Here is an 18,748-nt window from a genome sequence, read left to right as displayed (position 1 = left end):
ATCGAATTAATCTAACTTAATTCTTTGTCGGGATCTGTGTAGTTACTAAGATGTACTATATTGATTTAGTTTGCTCTAATTTGGTGTGGCTTGGGTCCCTGCGCGACTCAGTTATTAGGGTATGCTTGGTTCCATCCGAGTTGGTCATTTCGTTCAGGAGTGTAATCTATTTATTTGGTTTGCTGGGCTATTGTTTTATTTGGCGTGGCTTGATTTGATGCATGACTCGGTCTATTTATTCGCCATGTTCGATTCCATTTGAATTGGTCTAATTTCTTTGTTGAGCTCTGTTGGCTACTCAGATGTGCGATACATTTATTTGCTTAACTCGACAGTTTTTTTAAGGCCTGTAATCTGGTGTGGCTTAATTTGTTACATGCCTCAGTTCTTTTAATTTGTTCGACTCCATTCGAATTAGTCTAATTCAATTCTTTATTGAGTTCTGTGTGGCTACTCAAATGTAGAATATATTTAGTTGGTTTGCTCGGCTTTTTGTCTTTCACGGGCTGTTTTATAGGTGTGACTTGAAAACATGCATGGCTCAGATTTTTTATGTATTTTTATGTTCAATTCCATTTGAGTTGGTCTAATTAAGTTCTTTGTTGAGTTCTGTGTACGTACTAGGATGTGCCATATTGATTTAGTTTGCTCAGGGCTATCTAATTTGGTGTGGCTTGGGTACCTGCGCGACTCAGTTAATGGGTATGTTTGGTTCCATCCGAGTTGGTCATTTGATTTAGAAGTGTAATCTATTCATTTGATTTGCTTGAATATTGTTTCATTAGGTGTGTCTCTATTGGTTGCATGACTCGGTTTTTTTCATTCATCATTTTCGACTCCATTCCAATTTGTTGAGCTCGGTGGGCTACTCAGATGTACAATACATTTACCTGCTTGATTCGACAATTTGTTTTTCGAAGGCTGCAATTTGGTGTGGGCTTCTTGATTATATGAATTAACTGCATGCATCCGTCTCTGATGGTGGCAGACCCTAGTATGGGTCACTTGGTCTGTTCACGTACGTTTTGGCCTTGCGTGGCCGGATTGGTTGCACGACATCTTTCGCTTCTATATGCTCGCTTCTATTTGGTAAGCCTATCTCATCGGTTGATCCTAGTGTGGCAGCTATTGGTGAAACGGCTTTTGCCTCAGGGTTGAGCCTCCCCCGTTTACATGGTACCACGGGTGAATTTGAATTTGCTGCTACGCTGGCTCAAATGGATTGGCTAATGCGTTCGCAGGCTGATGGGTTGGCTGGACGAATGGGCTGGCAAGTTCCAATGAAGTGATTCATTCGCAACGCTGGGTTCTGCAGAGTCATTAGAGGGCCGGCTGGACTTGTTCTATCGTTGCCATCTACATGCCCTGTACGTCTTTGTCTCGCACAGCCCATCCCCATAGTCCACCCGCCTGGCACCGCCGCCACGGCATCCCGGCATCGGCAACCTGCGCCATGCAGAATCCTCAAGTCCGGGCGGAATCCTTCACTAACACCGTGCGGAATCCACAGCGCACGCAGACCCCGGCTTGCCGGAAGTATCTAGAGGCGCAAGGAACGCAATGCGCGTGCCCAGTTTCTCGAGAACAGGGAGGATGAGTCTGAAGGCGTCGCTGCCGTTGAGATAGTACCGATGCATTCTCTTGGTGCGCAAAAAACCAAACAGCTCATACAAATGCAACGCGGCCAGGTTGTCCACCTCCGTCTCGAGCATGATCTCGTCCACGTGGTCCCACTCGACCATCTTGCGGATACTCAACTGCACGAGTTTCTTGGCCAAGCCCTGGCCCCGGAACGCAGGGTCGATGACAAGCATGCCGATGTAGCCTCTCACCCGCACTGCGCGGTGGGGCTCCACCTTGGAAATGACCACCCCCACGATGTCCAGCGAGCCTACAGTGCTGACAAGAAAGCAGTACTGCGGCCACTCGTGGAAAAAATACCAGTAGACGTACAAAGAGTAGGGCTCCGAGAGGTGCACATCGATCAACCGCGCAATGGCCTGGAACTGCGGGGCAGACGCAGGGTCGAACGAGTAGAAACGGAAGCCGTCTTCTATGAAATCTACGGCGGCCAGCATGAGACGCGATGTGGAGGCACGGCAGGTGTGGGGTTGGTGGTGTTCCAAGCTGTCTACTGTATGGGCCGGGCCGCGAGGGCACCTTTGGTCTGGACGCGGCGCACTTGGTGCAGAGCCCCAGGAAGCTACGGTACAGGTGGGGCCCGGCAGCGCACGCTGGGAAACTGGCCCCGGAGTTTTTCTGGAGTGCCGTCCGTATTTGGCACGTGCCTTGTTGATGATATGTCTGTATATGGAACATATTGTGTCTGTGTTTGGCGCTTGTTAGAGGGTGTTTGGAGTGTGTTTGACTATATCTGGTTCTTTTTTGGGGGTGTTTGGATAGTGTTTTGGGTAGATCTGGAATTTATTCGAGGGTGTTTGGAGTGTGTTTGACTATGTTTGGAACTCATTTGGGGGTGTTTGGATAGTGTTTTGGGTAGATCTGGAATTTATTCGAGGGTGCTTGGAGTGTGTTCTGGCTATGTTTGGAACTCATTTGTCGGTATCTTGCATTCACGTGTGGGTATCGCCAATCTAAATTTCGTCATTATCTTTTATTCGTTCTGTCAGTATTTACCATTCTTTCGTGTGGATTAATTTGTCATTGCCATTATTACTTTCGTGTTTACTATTTTGTCCTTACCATTATTCATTTCGTGTTTACTATTTTGTCCTTACCATTATTCATTTCGTGTATTCATTTGTTATTACCATTATTCGTTTCGTGTGTATTCATTTCGGCATCATTCACCATTATTTTCGTGTGTATTCATTTGTCATTACCATATTCAATTCGTGTATTCATTTGTTATTACCATTTTCCATTTGCCATTACCATTATTCATTCGTGTATTAATTTGCCATTACCAACCATCCATCTTGTCACCACCATTCATCCGTCGGTACGCTTTTTTTCCGTCACTAGTCTTTTTGTTAGTTCCATATTGCCTTCTGCCTTGTCCCCGTCTCCGTTATCCCCGTTTACTGCCCGTGTCGCCTCTCTTGTCTCTCTCACTTACATGCCTCGCACCGACTATGCGTTAAAGGGCCGAGACAGAATGTCTCAGTGGTGCCGGGTTCTGTGGGCCCGGCACAGCAAACTCTCGCCTGCCGCAACATACGAGAATACGAGTACGGTGATTCCGGGGAGCCACGAACAACCACAAAAGATAATAAAACAAAAAAAAAAAAGATTGCTCATGTGGCCACGTATGTCTGGAAGGACCCGGTCGGAGAGCCACGCTGATCCTGTCATGGACTTATCAGTGGCCCAGCAATCGAAACACGTCAGGGTGCGGAACCGCCCCTCTTGCGGCCTGTGATTATTGTTTTTTTTTTTTTTACCATTTCCTAGGTGGGGCTTGCTGCTTTGCTGCCCGGACTTCAGCGAAGCCCCGGGCCAATTTAGGTTGGGCCCGGCGCACTATGATGTAAGCTCGGCCAATGAATGGAGAAAGATTAGACTGGCGCGAGAAAAAATATGCGCCTAGATGGCTGCTCGGGCCTGAGACGTGCGGGCGAGCCCTCGAGCTAATAACACCAAAACCCGCCGCCAGCGCCTGTTTCCGGCAGCAACGAAAAAACAGCATGGCGGGCGATGGTATTTACTAGAAATCCCACATCAGACGCCGCGGGTCAACCGGTGCTTGCTGTGCGATCATCTGGGATTCGGGGCTCCTGAATATTCGAGCTCGTGGACTTGCTCCCAAGCACCGCGACGTCAGGGCTGCATGGCTTGGAAAAGAAGGCGACATTCTGTAAGAGCGTCGGGCCATCTCTGGGGCCTGCGCAAGTAATGACCTGGGGAAAAAGAAATAGAAAAACCCACACAGAAATCGGCAGGAAAAACGACAAAAGCCCGGGCCATGGAGCCCCACGGGCGGAGCACGTGCCCCGCACAGCCGGCCTGGGCCTTAGTGAATTGCTTCCTTTGTCGCAGCTCGGAGCGGAGCACATGTCGCCATGTGGTGGAAGGAAATGTCGCCATGTGGTGGAGGGAAATGTCGCGCCGGCGGTGCAAGGAAATGTCGCGCCGCGCCGTTGCTGATTCTCCAAGTGGGCCCCGGAGGGGAGTGCTCCTCCCATATATAAGAGCCCTTTCTCGACGAGCCCCACCTCTCATTTTTTTCCGATCCTCAGAATCACAATCACATCCCACACATAATCACAATGGCTGAAGTTTTGCAGAAATCCGGTGTCATCTACGGCGACGACGTCAAGAAGTTGTTCGACTACGCCCAACAAAAAGGCTTTGCTATCCCAGCCATCAACGTCACCTCGTCCTCCACTGTCGTTTCTTCTTTAGAGGCGGCCCGTGACAGCAAGTCGCCCATCATTTTGCAAACCTCGCAGGGTGGTGCCGCGTACTTTGCCGGTAAGGGTGTTTCCAACACGGACCAGAACGCGTCCATTGCCGGCTCCATTGCCGCCGCCCACTACATCAGAGCCATTGCGCCATCCTACGGCGTGCCCGTGATTTTGCACACGGACCACTGTGCCGCCAAGTTGTTGCCATGGTTCGACGGCATGTTGAAGGCCGACGAGGACTTCTTCGCCTCCCACGGCACCCCCTTGTTCTCCTCGCACATGTTGGACTTGTCGGAGGAGACCGACGACGAGAACATTGCCACCTGTGTCAAGTACTTCTCCAGAATGGCGCGCATGAACCAGTGGTTGGAGATGGAGATTGGTATCACCGGCGGCGAGGAGGACGGTGTCAACAACGAGGACGTCGACAAGGAGTCCTTGTACACGCAGCCCGAGACGGTTTTCGCGGTGCACAAGGCCTTGGCCCCGATCTCCCCCAACTTCTCCATTGCCGCGGCCTTCGGCAACGTGCACGGTGTGTACAAGCCAGGTAACGTTGTGTTGAGACCCTCCATCTTGGGCGAGCACCAGCAGTACGCCAAGGAGCAGATCGGCACCGACAACAAGCACCCATTGTACTTGGTCTTCCACGGTGGCTCCGGCTCCACCCAGAAGGAGTTTGACGTTGCCATCAAGAACGGTGTCGTCAAGGTCAACTTGGACACGGACTGCCAGTACGCCTACCTCGCCGGTATCCGTGACTACGTGTTGAACAAGAAGGACTACTTGATGAGCCAGGTCGGCAACCCAGACGGCGAGGACAAGCCAAACAAGAAGTACTTCGACCCTAGAGTCTGGGTCAGAGAGGGCGAGAAGACCATGTCCGCCAGAATCACCGAGGCCTTGGACATCTTCCACACCAAGAACCAGTTGTAAGCTTTATGTATCGTGCTGGCGCCCCGCGGCCCTGCGCAATGAAGTAATGTACAGAAAAACAGATTAAACGAAGCTTTGCTGAGTACGTGCGTAGGAATGCCTTGGATCCGGGCTCCGCTCGCTGCCGTTGGCGAAGCCATGGGTTCAATAGGACGACAGGTTGTGCGATTTGTTGTGGATCCAGCCGTCTTCCGTCGGCCTCTAATATATATACATGCCAGCCCACGGGGAAGTAAAAGAGACGCTCACTGCTTGTCTGCAATCATCGCCTATAACTGCTTGTCTGCCATCATCGCCTATATCTGCTTGTCTGCCATCATCGACTGTATCTTCTTGTACTCCGGCATCTCATTGGGGAGGAGTTTGCTCTGCACCTCCTGTGCTATCATGGCATTGGCCTTGACGTACTTGGAAACACACCTGTCCGTGCACGACGCCTCGCCTGTATTGACGTCTCCTTCGCCGTACTCGTGGCCAATGCACTTTTCCTGGCACGTGGAGAGCATCTTGTTAAAAGTGGACGACATGACGGTGAACTGGACCTCGGCCAACTTCACCTTCTCCGGGTTCACCTCGACATTCGAGTATTGAGCGGTGTTGCCGAGAAAAAACGACATGTCTCCAACAACGTACGGGTCTTTTGCTGTGGGCTCGTCGGGGAAGAGTCAGGATACAGATCTACGATCCTGGTGAGAATGGGGCCTGGGTTTTTCCAGGCTCTTTTTCCGGGCCGCGCAGAAGCTCGCACCACGCCTGGGTTGGGCAGAGAGGCCCGAAGGAATGGGCCGCTAGAATGCGCCGAGAAATCCGGTTGGATTATTCTTGTTCATTGGTTACATTAAACGGAACGGGCCCACAAAAAAAAAGCACGTGCACAGGATGCTGGTGGAGTGCCCTCTGAACCCGGCACCAGGCTAAATACATGCGGCCTGAGTATGCGTATTACCTGGCCGCTGGAGCTACAGTCCCGTTTAGGATATCATGAAGCTAGCACAGGGCCAAGAAAAGACGTGAAGCGTATTCCTGGAGATACACAACAAGACGGTCAATAGCGCCAATGCATCCTGGTGATTGTGCAGTTTTGCTCCGACATCGACGATCCCCTATATTGAGAGCCTCGCACAGGACAAGTGAGCACCCATTTTATAGTGAGCACCCATTATATAGTAAGCACCCATTTTATAGTGAGCACCCATTATATGGTGAACGCCCATTTTATAGTGAGTACCTATTATATAATGAGCACCTACTATATAGTGAGCACCTACTATAGTGAGCACCCATCATATAGTGAGCACCCACTATATAGTGAGCACCTACTATAGTGAGCACCCATCATATAGTGAGCACCCACTATATAGTGAGCACCCATTATATAGTGAGTACCTACCCTACTATATAGTGAGCACCTACTATATAGTGAGTACCCATCATATAGTGAGCACCCATCATATAGTAAGCACCCATTGTATATCTACGCTTTCCCACAGAATTATAAATTCCGGCACCGGCTCCCTTCAGTCTCTCAGAATGTTCCTAGTTGGCCGTCAAGTAAAAGCCTGTTCCCATTTTTTTGCACTCGGCATCTTCAGCACTCCATCACTATAAAGATCTTGCCGCGAGAGGCGGGCGCGGCCGCAGCGCGGTCCAAAGTAAAAAGGCAATAAGCACTGCTCGACTCTGCAACAAGAGGATTTCGCTCGACGCCCCGCAACGACCTTAGGCTTCTGCTCCCACCATGCATGTTCTTTTGACAAACGACGATGGGCCCTTGGACGACAAGAGCTGCCCGTACATGAAATATTTCGTCGATGAGATCTGCCGCTCCACCGACTGGAAGGTCCTGATCGTAGTGCCCGACCAGCAGCGGTCGTGGATCGGCAAGGCCCATTTTGCCGGCAAACGCCTCACCACAACCTACGTCTACACCAGGGACAGCACCTCCGAGCCCAGCACAGACATAAACAAGTATGATGGTCCGTTCGATACCCGTCAGCATGAGCTCATCCGTGCAGGGTTCCAGGAGTGGCACTTGATTGACAGCACGCCGGCCGCGTGTGCGGATATCGGCTTACATCATTTGCCAGAAGCGGGGCCGGTCGACTTGGTGATCAGCGGGCCCAACTTCGGGAAAAACTCCGGCGATTTGTACATCTTGGCCAGTGGCACCGTGGGCGCGGCTATGGAGGCCGCCACGCACGGCACCAAGTCCATAGCACTTCTGTACGAGTTCCGTAGCTTGCAGCATGACTTCCACACCCTCAAGGAAGCAAGCAGAATATCTGTGCGGTTGGTGGAGCACTTGTACGAGGAGATGCAGGCTCGGAGCCAAATCGACTTGTTCTCGGTCAACGTCCCCCTCGTGCCCTCGCTCGAGCTTGGAAAGTCCAAAATCAAGTATGCGCCCATCCTCAGCAACAAGTGGGCCTCTATCTACGAGCACCAGGGCGACGGCAAGTACGCATGGGCACCCAAGTTCCAGCAGGTGTGGGACGAGTCCCTCGACGATCTCACGCATTCAGATAGCCGTGTTTTGCACGACGACGGCATCAGCGTGACGCCGCTCCAGGCCACCTTCAAAGCCGTGCAGCCTCTCGAAGGCGAAATCGTTTTGGCCCCGTCACACAGGGCCAAGCCTGTCAGTGGTGCGGCAAATGGCGCAACCACGTCGTTCGTGTTGATTACAGCGGGGGAGGACGCCTACATCTTCCAGCCCCTCTCTGAAGCCTACAAAAAGCTAGACGTCCAGGTCACGACGGACGTTCTGGTCTTGAAACAGATCCCGCAGAATGCTCGGGTCAAGGTGTTTCACTATGGCGAGTACGAAGACCTCGACCTCGACTTGATCCAGACCCATCCTTCGCAGTATTTCACGCCATCCTATATTTACCGGAAGGCGTTGATCCGGAAACACTATTTGGCAAACACCATACATCACTTCGTGGTCAAGAACCCGCAGTCCATCCTCGTCGATGCGGTGCCCCCGACGTATCAACTTGAGGTGGACTACGCCGAGTTCTTGGACGACTCGCTAGATGACGCCTACGAGCTCAGAGAGGAAGTCGAGCAAGGCGACAAGACCTGGATTCTCAAGCCCAGCATGAGCGACAAGGGACAGGGCATACGTGTCTTCAGGACTTTGGAGCAGCTTCAGGCCATTTTCGACTCTTTTGAAGAAGGGCGCGACTCTGATGACGAAGAGGATGAGCTTCACGACGAGCAAAACAACGGAGTCATCATATCTCAGCTCCGCCATTTCATTGTGCAAGAGTACCAGGACAAACCGTTGCTTCTACAAGAATACGGGTCGAAGAAATTCCATCTCCGCACGTATGTTGTTGGCGCTGGGGACTTGAAAGTTTTCGTTTACGAGCAGATCTTAGCATTGTTTGCTGACGCCGCGTACGAAAACCCCGGGGAAAAGTCCGATGACCCAATGATCGACCTTGCGGGCCATTTGACGAACACATGCCTCCAGGAGGGGAAGGATCCTCTCGTGGTGAGCTTCTGGGATTTGATGGGGCTTGATGTGTCCCAAAAGACCGGTGTCTTCGAGCAGGTGAAAGAAATCACCGGGCAGCTTTTCGCTGCTGCATCATCGGTGGACAAAATCAATTTCCAGCCGATGGCGAATGCCGTCGAGATATTTGGGGTTGACTTTTTGGTGAACGAAGATTTGTCCGTCAAGCTCTTGGAGGTGAACTCGTACCCTGACTTCAAGCAAACAGGCGACGGACTCAAGACTATTATCGATGATCTCTTTGACTCGGTCGCCCGGCTGATTGTTGGTCCAGACTTTTTCCAGTCGGCTCCAGTGGGTGGGTCTACTGCGCTTCTTCATAGAGTCTTGTGAGAGTCCCAAGACGATGCAATAACAGAAGCACTGGCATGCAATATATGATACCTAAATAAACATCAGGAACCGAACAGACTCCAGCCGTAACGGAGATGTGGCCTTGAGCTGGGATGTGCACAGATCTGTATTATGGCTTTGGCCCGAATTATTGTTGTCACGTGAGCGGTCAGGCATAGATACGTGCGCTCACCGAGTCACTCTCGGTCGAACACCAAGTGAGAAAAAAGGACGAAAAAATCCTCGGGCAAGGAAGACTATACTCGATCTAAGTACATTTAAAACCTGTTGAATTTTGCGTTTTCGGCTTCTGCTACGGAAACGAACTTTTGGATTTCATCGACTGCCTGTTACACCGTCTTACCTGGGATTTGCACGTGAGCAGTGTTGGATTAAGCAACCGCAAGATTTGACGTCATAGTATAAAAGCGAACCTCTGTTTTCACCCTCAAGAGACCTACTTGAAACTACAAAACAAGCACGGAGGACAGACTGCGAAAAGCATCACATATCTGTCGTCCTCATATATCACGAACACATCATGTCACAACGAAGAAACTACAAGAATAATAAGAAGGGGGCCGCTGGCGCGTCTGCTGCCACTGCCTCGTCCGTGAAAGACACACAATTGCAAATGTTGTCGGAGATGTTTCCCGACTGGGAGTCTGAGGATTTGGCGTCCTTGTTGTCCGAGCATCGAAACGACGTGGAGATTGTCATCGACTTGATTGTCAATAAGAAGGTATCCAAGTGGGAGCCTATCAAGAAAGAATCTCGGAGTAAGAGAAGAGACGACAACACAAAGTCCGCCGAGCAGACGAGCGCCCCTGTCTCCACAACGTCCTCCACCCACACGGCTTCTCTGGGAGAGCCAAGAGGGAGACATTCCAGAGAGAGACAGCCAAAGACAGAAAGAAGAAGAGAAAGAAAGCCACAGGCGGGCCCCAAGAAAGACACACCAACCCAAGCGCCAGCCGCCGCTGCACCCACCAGTGCGCCATCTCTTGTACCTGCATCTGCTACCCCTTCGACGGCCCCTGTGCCTTCTAATTCGTGGGCTGCGGCGTTGGCAAAAGACACTGCTAAACCAAAGCCAAAGCCAGCTGCCAAGTCGCAAGAGGAGTCGGGTGACAGCTCCAAGGCGGCCCCAAGCGAGGCCCAGCCAGAAGCGGCTGTGGAGGAGCGCAAGTCCGAGGCCCCGGTGGAAACTGCGCCTGCTAAGAAGTCCTCCAATGTCCAATCGTCGACTTCTTGGGCATCGGCCATCAAGCCAAAGGCCAAGCCCGCCCCCAAAAAGGCTGCCGAACCCGAGCCCAAGCAGGCTGCGCCCAGCGAACCAGAGGTCGCTGAGGCAGACACCCCCAACGACGAGGAAGAAGAGGTCGCAGCTAGCATTGAAGAAGAGGAGACGGCCGACGCCGGCCCAGAAGTTGCCGAGCCCGAGCAGCAGCCCGAGCCCGTGTCGAATCCAGTGTTGGAGTCCGAGGTCGTTTTGCCTCAACAAGTTGACAACGTGGGCGTGTCCTTCGGCTCCTTGGCCTTGGACGATGCCGAGCCACAAGATCAGTCTGTGACTCAAGAGCAGCCAAAGGAACAAGAGATGCCCGGTTTCGCTTCCAACCAAGACACGGCCGATGCGTCGCAACAAAACGAGCTTTCGCAACAATCGCAGCCGCAATTGCAACAAGACACGGCCCAAGAACAACCATCGCAACAGCAGACGCAGCAGGAGACGCAGCAATCGCAACATCAGGCTTACCAGCAACAGTACGAGCAGCAAAGAAACGCCAACTCCAGTCAAGGATTCGACTACTACAGCCAGTTCCAGCAGACTCAGCAGCAGTTCCCACAACAAGCCGCTGCCGGCACCCTTCCTGCTCAGTTTGGCTACCCATCATTTGACTACTCTGCGTACGGCCAAGTCAACCAGACTCCATTGGGATCCATGGCTTCCCCAGGCTACTACCAGGTGAACACCGCGAAGACGGCCATTCCAAGCGCTGCTAACCCCTCTGGAGCTACCGAGATTGCTCAGTCCCCTTTGGTAGCCAACTCTACGCACCAGGGATTGCAGACCCCACAACAGAGCCAGCAGGTTCCAGGCGGAGCGCCATTTGCCTACCCCAACTACCCCAACTACTTCTACAACACCCCATTCTATGGCAACGGAGCGGGTATGGGAGCCTCTAACACTGCTTACGGAATGCAACAGGCTCAGCAACAGGCTCAACCAGGTAGTGAAGCTGGTGCCGGTGAGGGCGAAAGCGCCAGTGGACAAAGCACTGCCCAAAGTGCTCAGGCGGCCAACCAGTTCTATGCTGCGCAGTACTACGGCAACCCAAGCCAGTTTGGAACTAGAGGAGCTCACCCTTACAGTGGGTACCCTAGTAGCCAGCCATTTCCCCAGGGCAGCCAAGCCGGTGAGACAACCGAGGCCCTGCAGAACGGCCAGCAGCAAGGAAACAGCCAGGCTGCCCCAGCCCCCTCAGGTGTTCCTCAGTACTACCAACAAATGCCACAGTACGCCGGGTACCAACAATATCCGCAGTATGGCACTTATCAAGACAACAGCCAGTACCGTGGATGGTACTAGATCCCCCGACTATGGGCCACTCATGCAAATTGGATCAAGGTTTTTATAGGTGTAATTAGTTGTAACAATTAGTTTTCAATTGGACTCGATGGAAGGATGCAAGGTGCTTGAGTTGACACGCGGAGGCCGGCTCATGGGTGGGGAGATCTCCAGGCTCAACTGTCAGTTGGGCTCCAGGTATCCAACTAGCTCACCTATTCTACAGGAATATATGTATACGATCTAAGCGCATGCTGCCTACAGCGAAAGCGAATTTTTTTTGTCTCCAGCAAGTCTATGCCTTAGATATTGCGAACCGAGGCTCTATACATACATGTTGTTATGTATTCCTTGCACGTTTTGCCCGACATTAGGGGCACGCAAATTCGCGCCCCGAATGGCAAGGCGGGCACGCGCTTGATTTGGAGCGCGATCAGCGCGATTGCGTTTCTCTTAATTAGGACCCATAACTTCTGGGACCCTAGACAGTCTGCCGGTGCGGGTCAACTTCGTGAAGATCCATTGGCAAATGCCGTCTTCAGAGACGCATGTTTCCCAATTTGTCGGAGACAGTTTTTACTCTTTCCCTTCTCACTCGAATTGAGCTTGAATATTTGTTTGGGCCGAAAAGGAAACAAATAAAACGGGCCATTCATGATGTATTCATTCCGACTTAAAGTGTGCTGGGGAGCGCACCGTGAGGGCAGCAAATATAGGTGGTCTGGTATTTACGCACGTCCTGCGCACTATCCATCACTATCATCGCGCCCCAGCCATTCCCACTATATAGGGTGGGTGCACCTCCCACACTAGCAGAGTTGCTACTAGAATTTTTCCTCATAGTAAACTATACTTAAGCCAGTATGTTATCAACTTCCAAACAACAAACCGCGCCGCGCGCATCAAAGTCAGCCGTCCTCAACGAAATATTTTAATGAGCACAGACAATCTACACCTGTACAATTTGTACAATAGGTGTTGTATGGGTTTATTGTTGTTGGTGAAACCTTTACTGCCCAGCAGCCAAACAAGAACACCGAAATAGTTGGCCCAAAATTGCTGTATACCATGGCCCGCCTTACAACAGGCCGCAATAAACCATTGCAGGATATCGTGTCTTTAACGCCTCATTGAAAAAAGGCCTGCTTGTGTTTTCTGCGTCATGTTTTCTCCAACCCCTCCAAAGTAAATGCAGCGGGTATGTTCTCTGGCGCCTTGAAGGTCTTTCATGCGCGAGCGCGGGTTGCAAATCCTCGTCTTCTTTTAGCAAGACGGCTAGATATCACGATATACTAACTGTTTAGAAATGTCTACTGAGAAAAAGAAGTCGACCAGAAAAAAGAAGGACCCAGATGCCCCAAAGAGGTCTTTGTCCGCCTACATGTTTTTCGCCAACGAAAACAGAGACATTGTCAGAGCAGAGAACCCAGGCATTACCTTTGGCCAAGTCGGCAAAATGTTGGGTGAGAGATGGAAGGCTTTGAACGCCGACGAAAAAGTTCCTTACGAGAACAAGGCTGCGACTGACAAGAAGAGATACGAAAAAGAGAAAGCGGAGTACGCCAAGAGACAGTAGACATGCCTGCGAAATAAGTTCATTTATGTATAGTATTGTTTTCTTCTTTCACTCCTTTAGTGTCTCGCGGCCAGCCGCTTTTACTTACAACCTCGGGCGCTTCACGCAGGGGTCCTTGTTTTAGTTTAAAGATTTTTGAAGTATTATTATTGTTATTGTAGCAACATTTGGTCTGTGCTCGGCATGTAAGCTCCGTTGCCGTCGGCCGGGCTTGGCCCGTCAAGCACTCTCGCATATACGAGTTGCCGTGGCCAATATTCTACATTGACTAGCCAACAATGTCTCTTCCTCTTCCGTCATATAATGACGATCCCAAGTCTTTTGCTTATCCTACCGTGCACAAAAGATGGCCTACTATTTTAGAGGGTGCCATTGGTGATATTGCCTCTCATATCAGAAGCTTTCCAGAGGCCCAGAAATGCGGCGAGATTGTTACCTCCAAGATCGAGAGTCTCTTGAAAGAGTTCCGCGCGGACGAGCCTGTGAAAGCTTTCACTGAAGAGGAATTGCAAATTAAGAAAGAGCTCATTGCTTATAATTCTGAGTTGGAGAGATACAACAATCAGAGGAGAGTCACGTGGCTCACGGGTCCGTGGTTGTACTTGGAATGCTACTTGTATCAATTGCTTGATCTTTGGTTCAAGCAAACCATCCATCTCAAAGAGTTCGATGTATTCGAAAACTCAAAAAGCACCGCGTTTCAACAGTCTTCCTTCGGTGTTTTGGAGCTTTGTAAGCGGTACGAAACTTTGTCCAAACAGTTACAGGGTGCTTCAGTTGATCAAGAGGCGTTGAAGCTCTTGTTTTATGAGTTCATTGACATTTCGTTGTGGGGCAATGCTACAGACTTGTCTCTTCTTGCTGGAAATGTAACACTCGAAGATATCAAAAGTGTCCAGGGCGCCGAAGTGCGCAAGAAGAACGAGGAGAAAATCATCGTCAATGACGCGGCCAAGGCCTGGCACCAATTGACTGGGGACGCAAGAAAACGGGTGGACTTTGTATTGGACAACTCCGGCTTTGAGCTCTTTGCCGACTTGTGTTTGTCCATGTTCTTGCTTGATTCTGGTCTCGTCGAGTCCGTCGTGTTACACTGCAAGGAAATCCCTTGGTTTGTGAGCGACACTATGCCAAAAGACTTTGAAAGCTTGATTGAGCAATTGAAAAATGCCGAGTTCTTTACCGAAATCCACAGTTCCGCCGAAGACAAAAAGGCAATTGAGTTCTTTACTTCCAAACTTGAGGCGTTGGTAGGCCAACAGAAAATCTCTCTTCAGCACAATCTGTTCTGGACTTCCTACGAGAATTTCTGGTACATTCCAGAGAAGAGGGGGCTTTTTGAAGAGTTGAGGAAGTCGAGCCTTGTTATATTCAAGGGTGATTTGAATTACAGGAAGCTTACTGGAGACTTACAGTGGGACACAACCACTCCGTTTGTCACGGCCATTCGACAGTTGGGATCCTCGGGTCTTCCTGTTTTGGCCTTACGCACATGTAAAGCCGATGTGGTTGTGGGCTTGCCTGAAGGCTTGAATGAAAAATTGAGTGAGACATACAAGTCCATGGGAAACGACGTTGGGGAATTCTGGACCGCCTCTGGAAAATGGGCCGTGATCAGTTTTAGTTCTGGACTTCCATAAATTCCGTTTATAGTAAGATTATACCGTACCTAGAGAGATGATTGGCATGGCAGAACCAGGGAACACTCGTAAAGATTATTGTTCCGTCACCGGTGCAGTCGCGGAGACTGGCTCCGAAATGCAGATGAAAGGCTCTCCAGTATTCCAAGGAACGAGATAGCAACCTGTGGCTATCAAATCACAGGAGTCCATACTAGTGATAAACGGAACATAGAACTAGGAAACTAAAACCACGAGACCGGAGATCAATATTGCAAACATTTTGTCCCATGTTGCGAAAGGTGGGGTTTCTCCACACACAGAGGTAGGCTGCGTAGACGTTTGAACTCGCGGTGCAGGCCGGGCTCGCTGCTTCTTTCGGAAACATCTCCGAGAATCATTTAGGAAACATCTCATCTCCGAGAATCATTTAGGAAACATCTCCGGAGATGCATTTACGATTTGTGTATAAAAACAGTGAACTCGTCCCAGACAAGTGAGAAATGTCTAGACTACTTCATCAAACCCTCAGTTGCATAAACTCAGGAGAAAACAACCAAGAATACAAAAGAAGAACCAGCACTTCACAATGGCCGACATAAACGTGGAGGAAGTACTTTCCCAATTAACTCTCCCGGAGAAGATTGGTCTCCTCGCTGGAATCGATTTTTGGCACACTTCTGGAGTCAAGAGATTGGGTGTTCCATCTGTTCGTGTATCGGATGGGCCCAATGGAGTAAGAGGTACCAAATTTTGCAATGGGGTACCTTCTGCGTGTTTCCCTTGTGGAACCGGAATGGCAGCGACTTTCAACAAAGAATTGTTGCACGATGCCGGTGAACTCATGGCAAAGGAGGCAAAAAGCAAATCAGCCAGCTGCATCCTCGGCCCAACCACCAATATTCAGAGAGGCCCACTAGGTGGGAGAGGGTTCGAGTCTTTTTCGGAAGACCCGTATCTCGCCGGCATGGCCTCGGCCGCCGTAATCAATGGTATGCAAGAGAATGATATTGCATCTACTCTCAAACACTTTGTTTGTAATGATTTAGAACACGAGAGGTCATCATCCGATTCTGTGTTGACCGAGAGAGCCTTGCGGGAAATTTACTTGGAACCTTTTCGCTTAGCAGTCAAGAACTCAAACCCCGCATCTATTATGACTTCCTACAACAAAGTCAACGGAGAACATGTGTCACAGAGTGCCAAGTTCTTAAAGGATATCTTGAGAAAGGAGTGGGGATGGGATGGATTGATCATGTCTGACTGGTTTGGAGTATACACTGCCAAAGCTGCTATAGAAAACGGCTTGGACTTGGAAATGCCTGGCCCTTCTTTCTTGAGGGACGAGAGAAGTATTTCCCACATGATTGCCACTCGTGAAATCAACATCCAAGATTTGGATGATCGTGTACGAAACGTCTTGAAGTTTGTGAAATGGTGTGCCAGGGCAAAGGTCGAGGAAAATGGGGTCGAAGAAAAAAATGACAACCCTGAAACTAGAGCAGTCTTGAACAAATTGGCTTCTGAAGCTGTGGTGCTCTTGAAGAACGAAGATAACATCCTTCCTCTTCAGAAGAACGAGACTCTTGCCGTGATTGGCCCCAACGCGAAGTATGCGGCATACTGTGGAGGTGGGTCTGCCTCCTTGCTCACATACTACTCAAGTACTCCCTTTGACTCTATTGCGAAGAAACTCGGGAAGAACCCCGAGTATAGCGTTGGATGTTTTGCACATAAGAGTTTACCAGGGATCTCTTTGTCACCAATGTCGAGGAATCCCGTCACCGGAAAGCCTGGTATCAATGTGAGGTTCTATGACAATGCGCCTGATGTGAGCCCAAGGACTCAATTTGACGAGTTCCAGTACGACGCATCTCCTTTACTATTTTTCGACTACACGCATCCCAAGATTGTTGACGATTTGTATTACGCGGACATCACTACTGAAATCACCCCAGAGGAGTCCGGTGATTATGACTTTTCGCTCATTGTCTGCGGAACTGCCAAATTGTTTATTGATGGCAAGTTGCTTGTTGATAATACGGTGAACCAAAAACTTGGCGATGCTTTCTTTGGATCTGGCTCAGTGGAAGTGATCAACTCCACGCGTTTGGAAGCGGGTAAGACCTATGAGATACTCGTCCAGTTTGGATCTGCCAAGACTATGTCAGTGAAACAAGCGGCAGCTCTTTCTGTTGGTGGGGCTATCGCAATAGGCTTTTGTAAAGTCATTGACCCACAAGAGGAAATTCAGAAGGCAGCGGAGTTGGCCAGCAAGGTGGACAAAGTCGTCTTATCCATTGGCTTGAATCTTGAATGGGAGTCCGAAGGGTTTGATAGGCCTGACATGTCGTTGCCTCCATTCACGAATGAGCTTGTGAGTGCTGTCTTACAGGCAAACCCGAACACTGTTGTGGTGAACCAATCAGGAACACCAGTTGAGATGCCTTGGCTACTGAAAGCAAAGGCCCTTGTTCACGCTTGGTATGGAGGATCGGAATGCGGAAATGCCATCGCAAACGTGTTGTTCGGAGATGTGAATCCCAGCGGAAAGTTGCCCTTGTCTTGGCCAATGAAGAATATCGACAACCCTGCCTACCTTAATTTCAAGACGGTGAGGGGCAGAGTGCTCTATGGTGAAGATATCTACGTCGGCTACCGTTACTACGAGAAATTGCAGAGAAGGGTTGCTTTCCCTTTCGGGTATGGTAAATCGTACACATCGTTTGAGTTTACCGACTTGAGTGTGAAACTTGACGAGTCCAGCGATAAACTCGTCGCCACAGTATCAGTCGAAAATACTGGAGGCATTGACGGATCTGAAACTGTGCAATTATATGTGGCTCCTGTTGAACCAGATGTTGATAGGCCTCTCAAAGAACTCAAGGGATTCGAAAAGGTCTTTTTGAAGGCTGGAGAAAAGCGCTCAGTCGAATTTAATCTTTCGTTGAAAGATTCGGTTTCGTACTTTGATGAATATTTGGCTAAATGGCATTTGGAGACGGGTGATTATGAAGTGCAAGTGGGTTCAAGCTCTGACGACATAGAAGTGAGAGCTGGTTTCAAGGTATGCAAAGAGAAGATGTGGACCGGTTTGTGATTTTCAAATAAAAGGCTCAGTATTAAGGTATCATATGTGTCGGAGATATATACATCTATACATATATCTATATCGTGAATAATTGATTCTTCAAGTCATATCAGAAAATCAAAATCTCGAATCAGAGGAATTTGATACACACGCCTACCTTGCGTGAACTTGGGCAACAAAACTACGTCAAAAAACACTCCACGGTCTGTATTGTGAAAGCTATTCCAGATACTTCGTCGACGAGAGCGTGGAGAAATCTTTTCAAGAACATTCAAACCTCCCCTGCCTTCCTAGAGTTGCAAGCAACAATTTTAAACTTCTCTGCTGTGAGATCACTGTCATTTAAATCGTTGTTGGACACATCGGTCATCTTGATGTTTACGTTCTTGATGATAAAGGTCCAAACATCGTCACAGAACCTATAGGTATGTAAGTCGCCTTTGAACGTGATTTTGGACTTGCACAATCCTCTCTCTGCTTTCAAACTTTCGGAAATAATACGGTCGAAGTTATTCAAGATTCTCATCGCAAGCTGTGGCTGTATTTTCTCATCGCTAATCAAAGTATCAAGCGCATCCGCCAAGGCACTGCCAATAGCGCTTCTTCTGTAAAGCTCGTAGTAAGCAGGGGAACTCATTCTGTCTGGCGGGTTTTAAGTCGTAACCCTTGGTATATCCTATATAATGTGTTGACACTCGCAGAGAGTTTTGGAGTCCTTGGTGTACTGGTGAAAT

General features: G+C 49.7%; 9 protein-coding genes across 9 annotated transcripts; 6 read left to right on the top strand and 3 right to left on the bottom strand.

Moving 5' to 3' along the window:
- Positions 1–1,487: 1,487 nt before the first annotated feature.
- Positions 1,488–2,078, bottom strand: METBIDRAFT_37940 (peptide alpha-N-acetyltransferase; the record flags this gene model as incomplete). The annotated part of the gene is made up of 1 exon (XM_018856932.1): positions 1,488–2,078. One exon carries the CDS (start codon positions 2,076–2,078, stop codon positions 1,488–1,490), a length of 591 nt encoding a protein of 196 aa, XP_018713418.1.
- A 2,151-nt stretch (positions 2,079–4,229) lies between these two features.
- On the top strand, positions 4,230–5,303 carry FBA1 (fructose-bisphosphate aldolase; the record flags this gene model as incomplete). The annotated part of the gene is made up of 1 exon (XM_018856728.1): positions 4,230–5,303. One exon carries the CDS (start codon positions 4,230–4,232, stop codon positions 5,301–5,303), a length of 1,074 nt encoding a protein of 357 aa, XP_018713417.1.
- Positions 5,304–5,599: 296 nt separating this feature from the next.
- TIM12 (Tim12p) lies at positions 5,600–5,920 on the bottom strand (the record flags this gene model as incomplete). Its single annotated transcript, XM_018856496.1, has 1 exon — positions 5,600–5,920. One exon carries the CDS (start codon positions 5,918–5,920, stop codon positions 5,600–5,602), a length of 321 nt encoding a protein of 106 aa, XP_018713416.1.
- Positions 5,921–7,041: 1,121 nt separating this feature from the next.
- On the top strand, positions 7,042–9,156 carry METBIDRAFT_36371 (putative tubulin tyrosine ligase; the record flags this gene model as incomplete). Its single annotated transcript, XM_018856729.1, has 1 exon — positions 7,042–9,156. One exon carries the CDS (start codon positions 7,042–7,044, stop codon positions 9,154–9,156), a length of 2,115 nt encoding a protein of 704 aa, XP_018713415.1.
- Positions 9,157–9,697: 541 nt separating this feature from the next.
- METBIDRAFT_9277 (DNA damage-responsive RNA polymerase-degradation factor) lies at positions 9,698–11,749 on the top strand (the record flags this gene model as incomplete). The annotated part of the gene is made up of 1 exon (XM_018859348.1): positions 9,698–11,749. The coding sequence occupies one exon, from the start codon at positions 9,698–9,700 to the stop codon at positions 11,747–11,749; it is 2,052 nt and encodes a 683-aa protein (XP_018713414.1).
- Positions 11,750–13,032: 1,283 nt separating this feature from the next.
- NHP6A (high-mobility group nucleosome-binding protein) lies at positions 13,033–13,318 on the top strand (the record flags this gene model as incomplete). The annotated part of the gene is made up of 1 exon (XM_018855418.1): positions 13,033–13,318. A coding segment is annotated over one exon (272 nt), but the record flags the coding sequence as incomplete, so codon positions are not given.
- Positions 13,319–13,575: 257 nt separating this feature from the next.
- Positions 13,576–15,207, top strand: HRT2 (putative methyltransferase). Its single transcript, XM_018855417.1, has one exon. It carries the CDS (start codon positions 13,583–13,585, stop codon positions 14,942–14,944), a length of 1,362 nt encoding a protein of 453 aa, XP_018713412.1. The 5' UTR covers positions 13,576–13,582; the 3' UTR covers positions 14,945–15,207.
- Positions 15,208–15,338: 131 nt separating this feature from the next.
- Positions 15,339–18,108, top strand: METBIDRAFT_29494 (uncharacterized protein). The gene has a single exon (XM_018855416.1). The coding sequence runs from the start codon at positions 15,513–15,515 to the stop codon at positions 18,021–18,023; it is 2,511 nt and encodes an 836-aa protein (XP_018713411.1). The 5' UTR covers positions 15,339–15,512; the 3' UTR covers positions 18,024–18,108.
- TOA2 (transcription initiation factor IIA subunit gamma) lies at positions 18,011–18,700 on the bottom strand. Its single transcript, XM_018855415.1, has one exon. It carries the CDS (start codon positions 18,649–18,651, stop codon positions 18,286–18,288), a length of 366 nt encoding a protein of 121 aa, XP_018713410.1. The 5' UTR covers positions 18,652–18,700; the 3' UTR covers positions 18,011–18,285.
- Between the last annotated feature and the right edge of the window lie 48 nt (positions 18,701–18,748).

The sequence above is a fragment of the Metschnikowia bicuspidata genome, assembly GCF_001664035.1.
Source record: "Metschnikowia bicuspidata var. bicuspidata NRRL YB-4993 chromosome Unknown METBIscaffold_1, whole genome shotgun sequence".
Classification (NCBI taxonomy): domain Eukaryota; kingdom Fungi; phylum Ascomycota; class Pichiomycetes; order Serinales; family Metschnikowiaceae; genus Metschnikowia; species Metschnikowia bicuspidata.
The sequence above is the reverse complement of the archived record's forward strand: the minus strand, read 5'-3'. Positions and strand labels throughout refer to the sequence as shown.

Bases quoted from the DNA above. Each gene is read 5' to 3' on its own strand.
- METBIDRAFT_29494 (XM_018855416.1), top strand. From the start codon at position 15,513: ATGGCCGACATAAACGTGGAGGAAGTACTTTCCCAATTAACTCTCCCG.
- HRT2 (XM_018855417.1), top strand. From the start codon at position 13,583: ATGTCTCTTCCTCTTCCGTCATATAATGACGATCCCAAGTCTTTTGCT.
- TOA2 (XM_018855415.1), bottom strand. From the start codon at position 18,651: ATGAGTTCCCCTGCTTACTACGAGCTTTACAGAAGAAGCGCTATTGGC.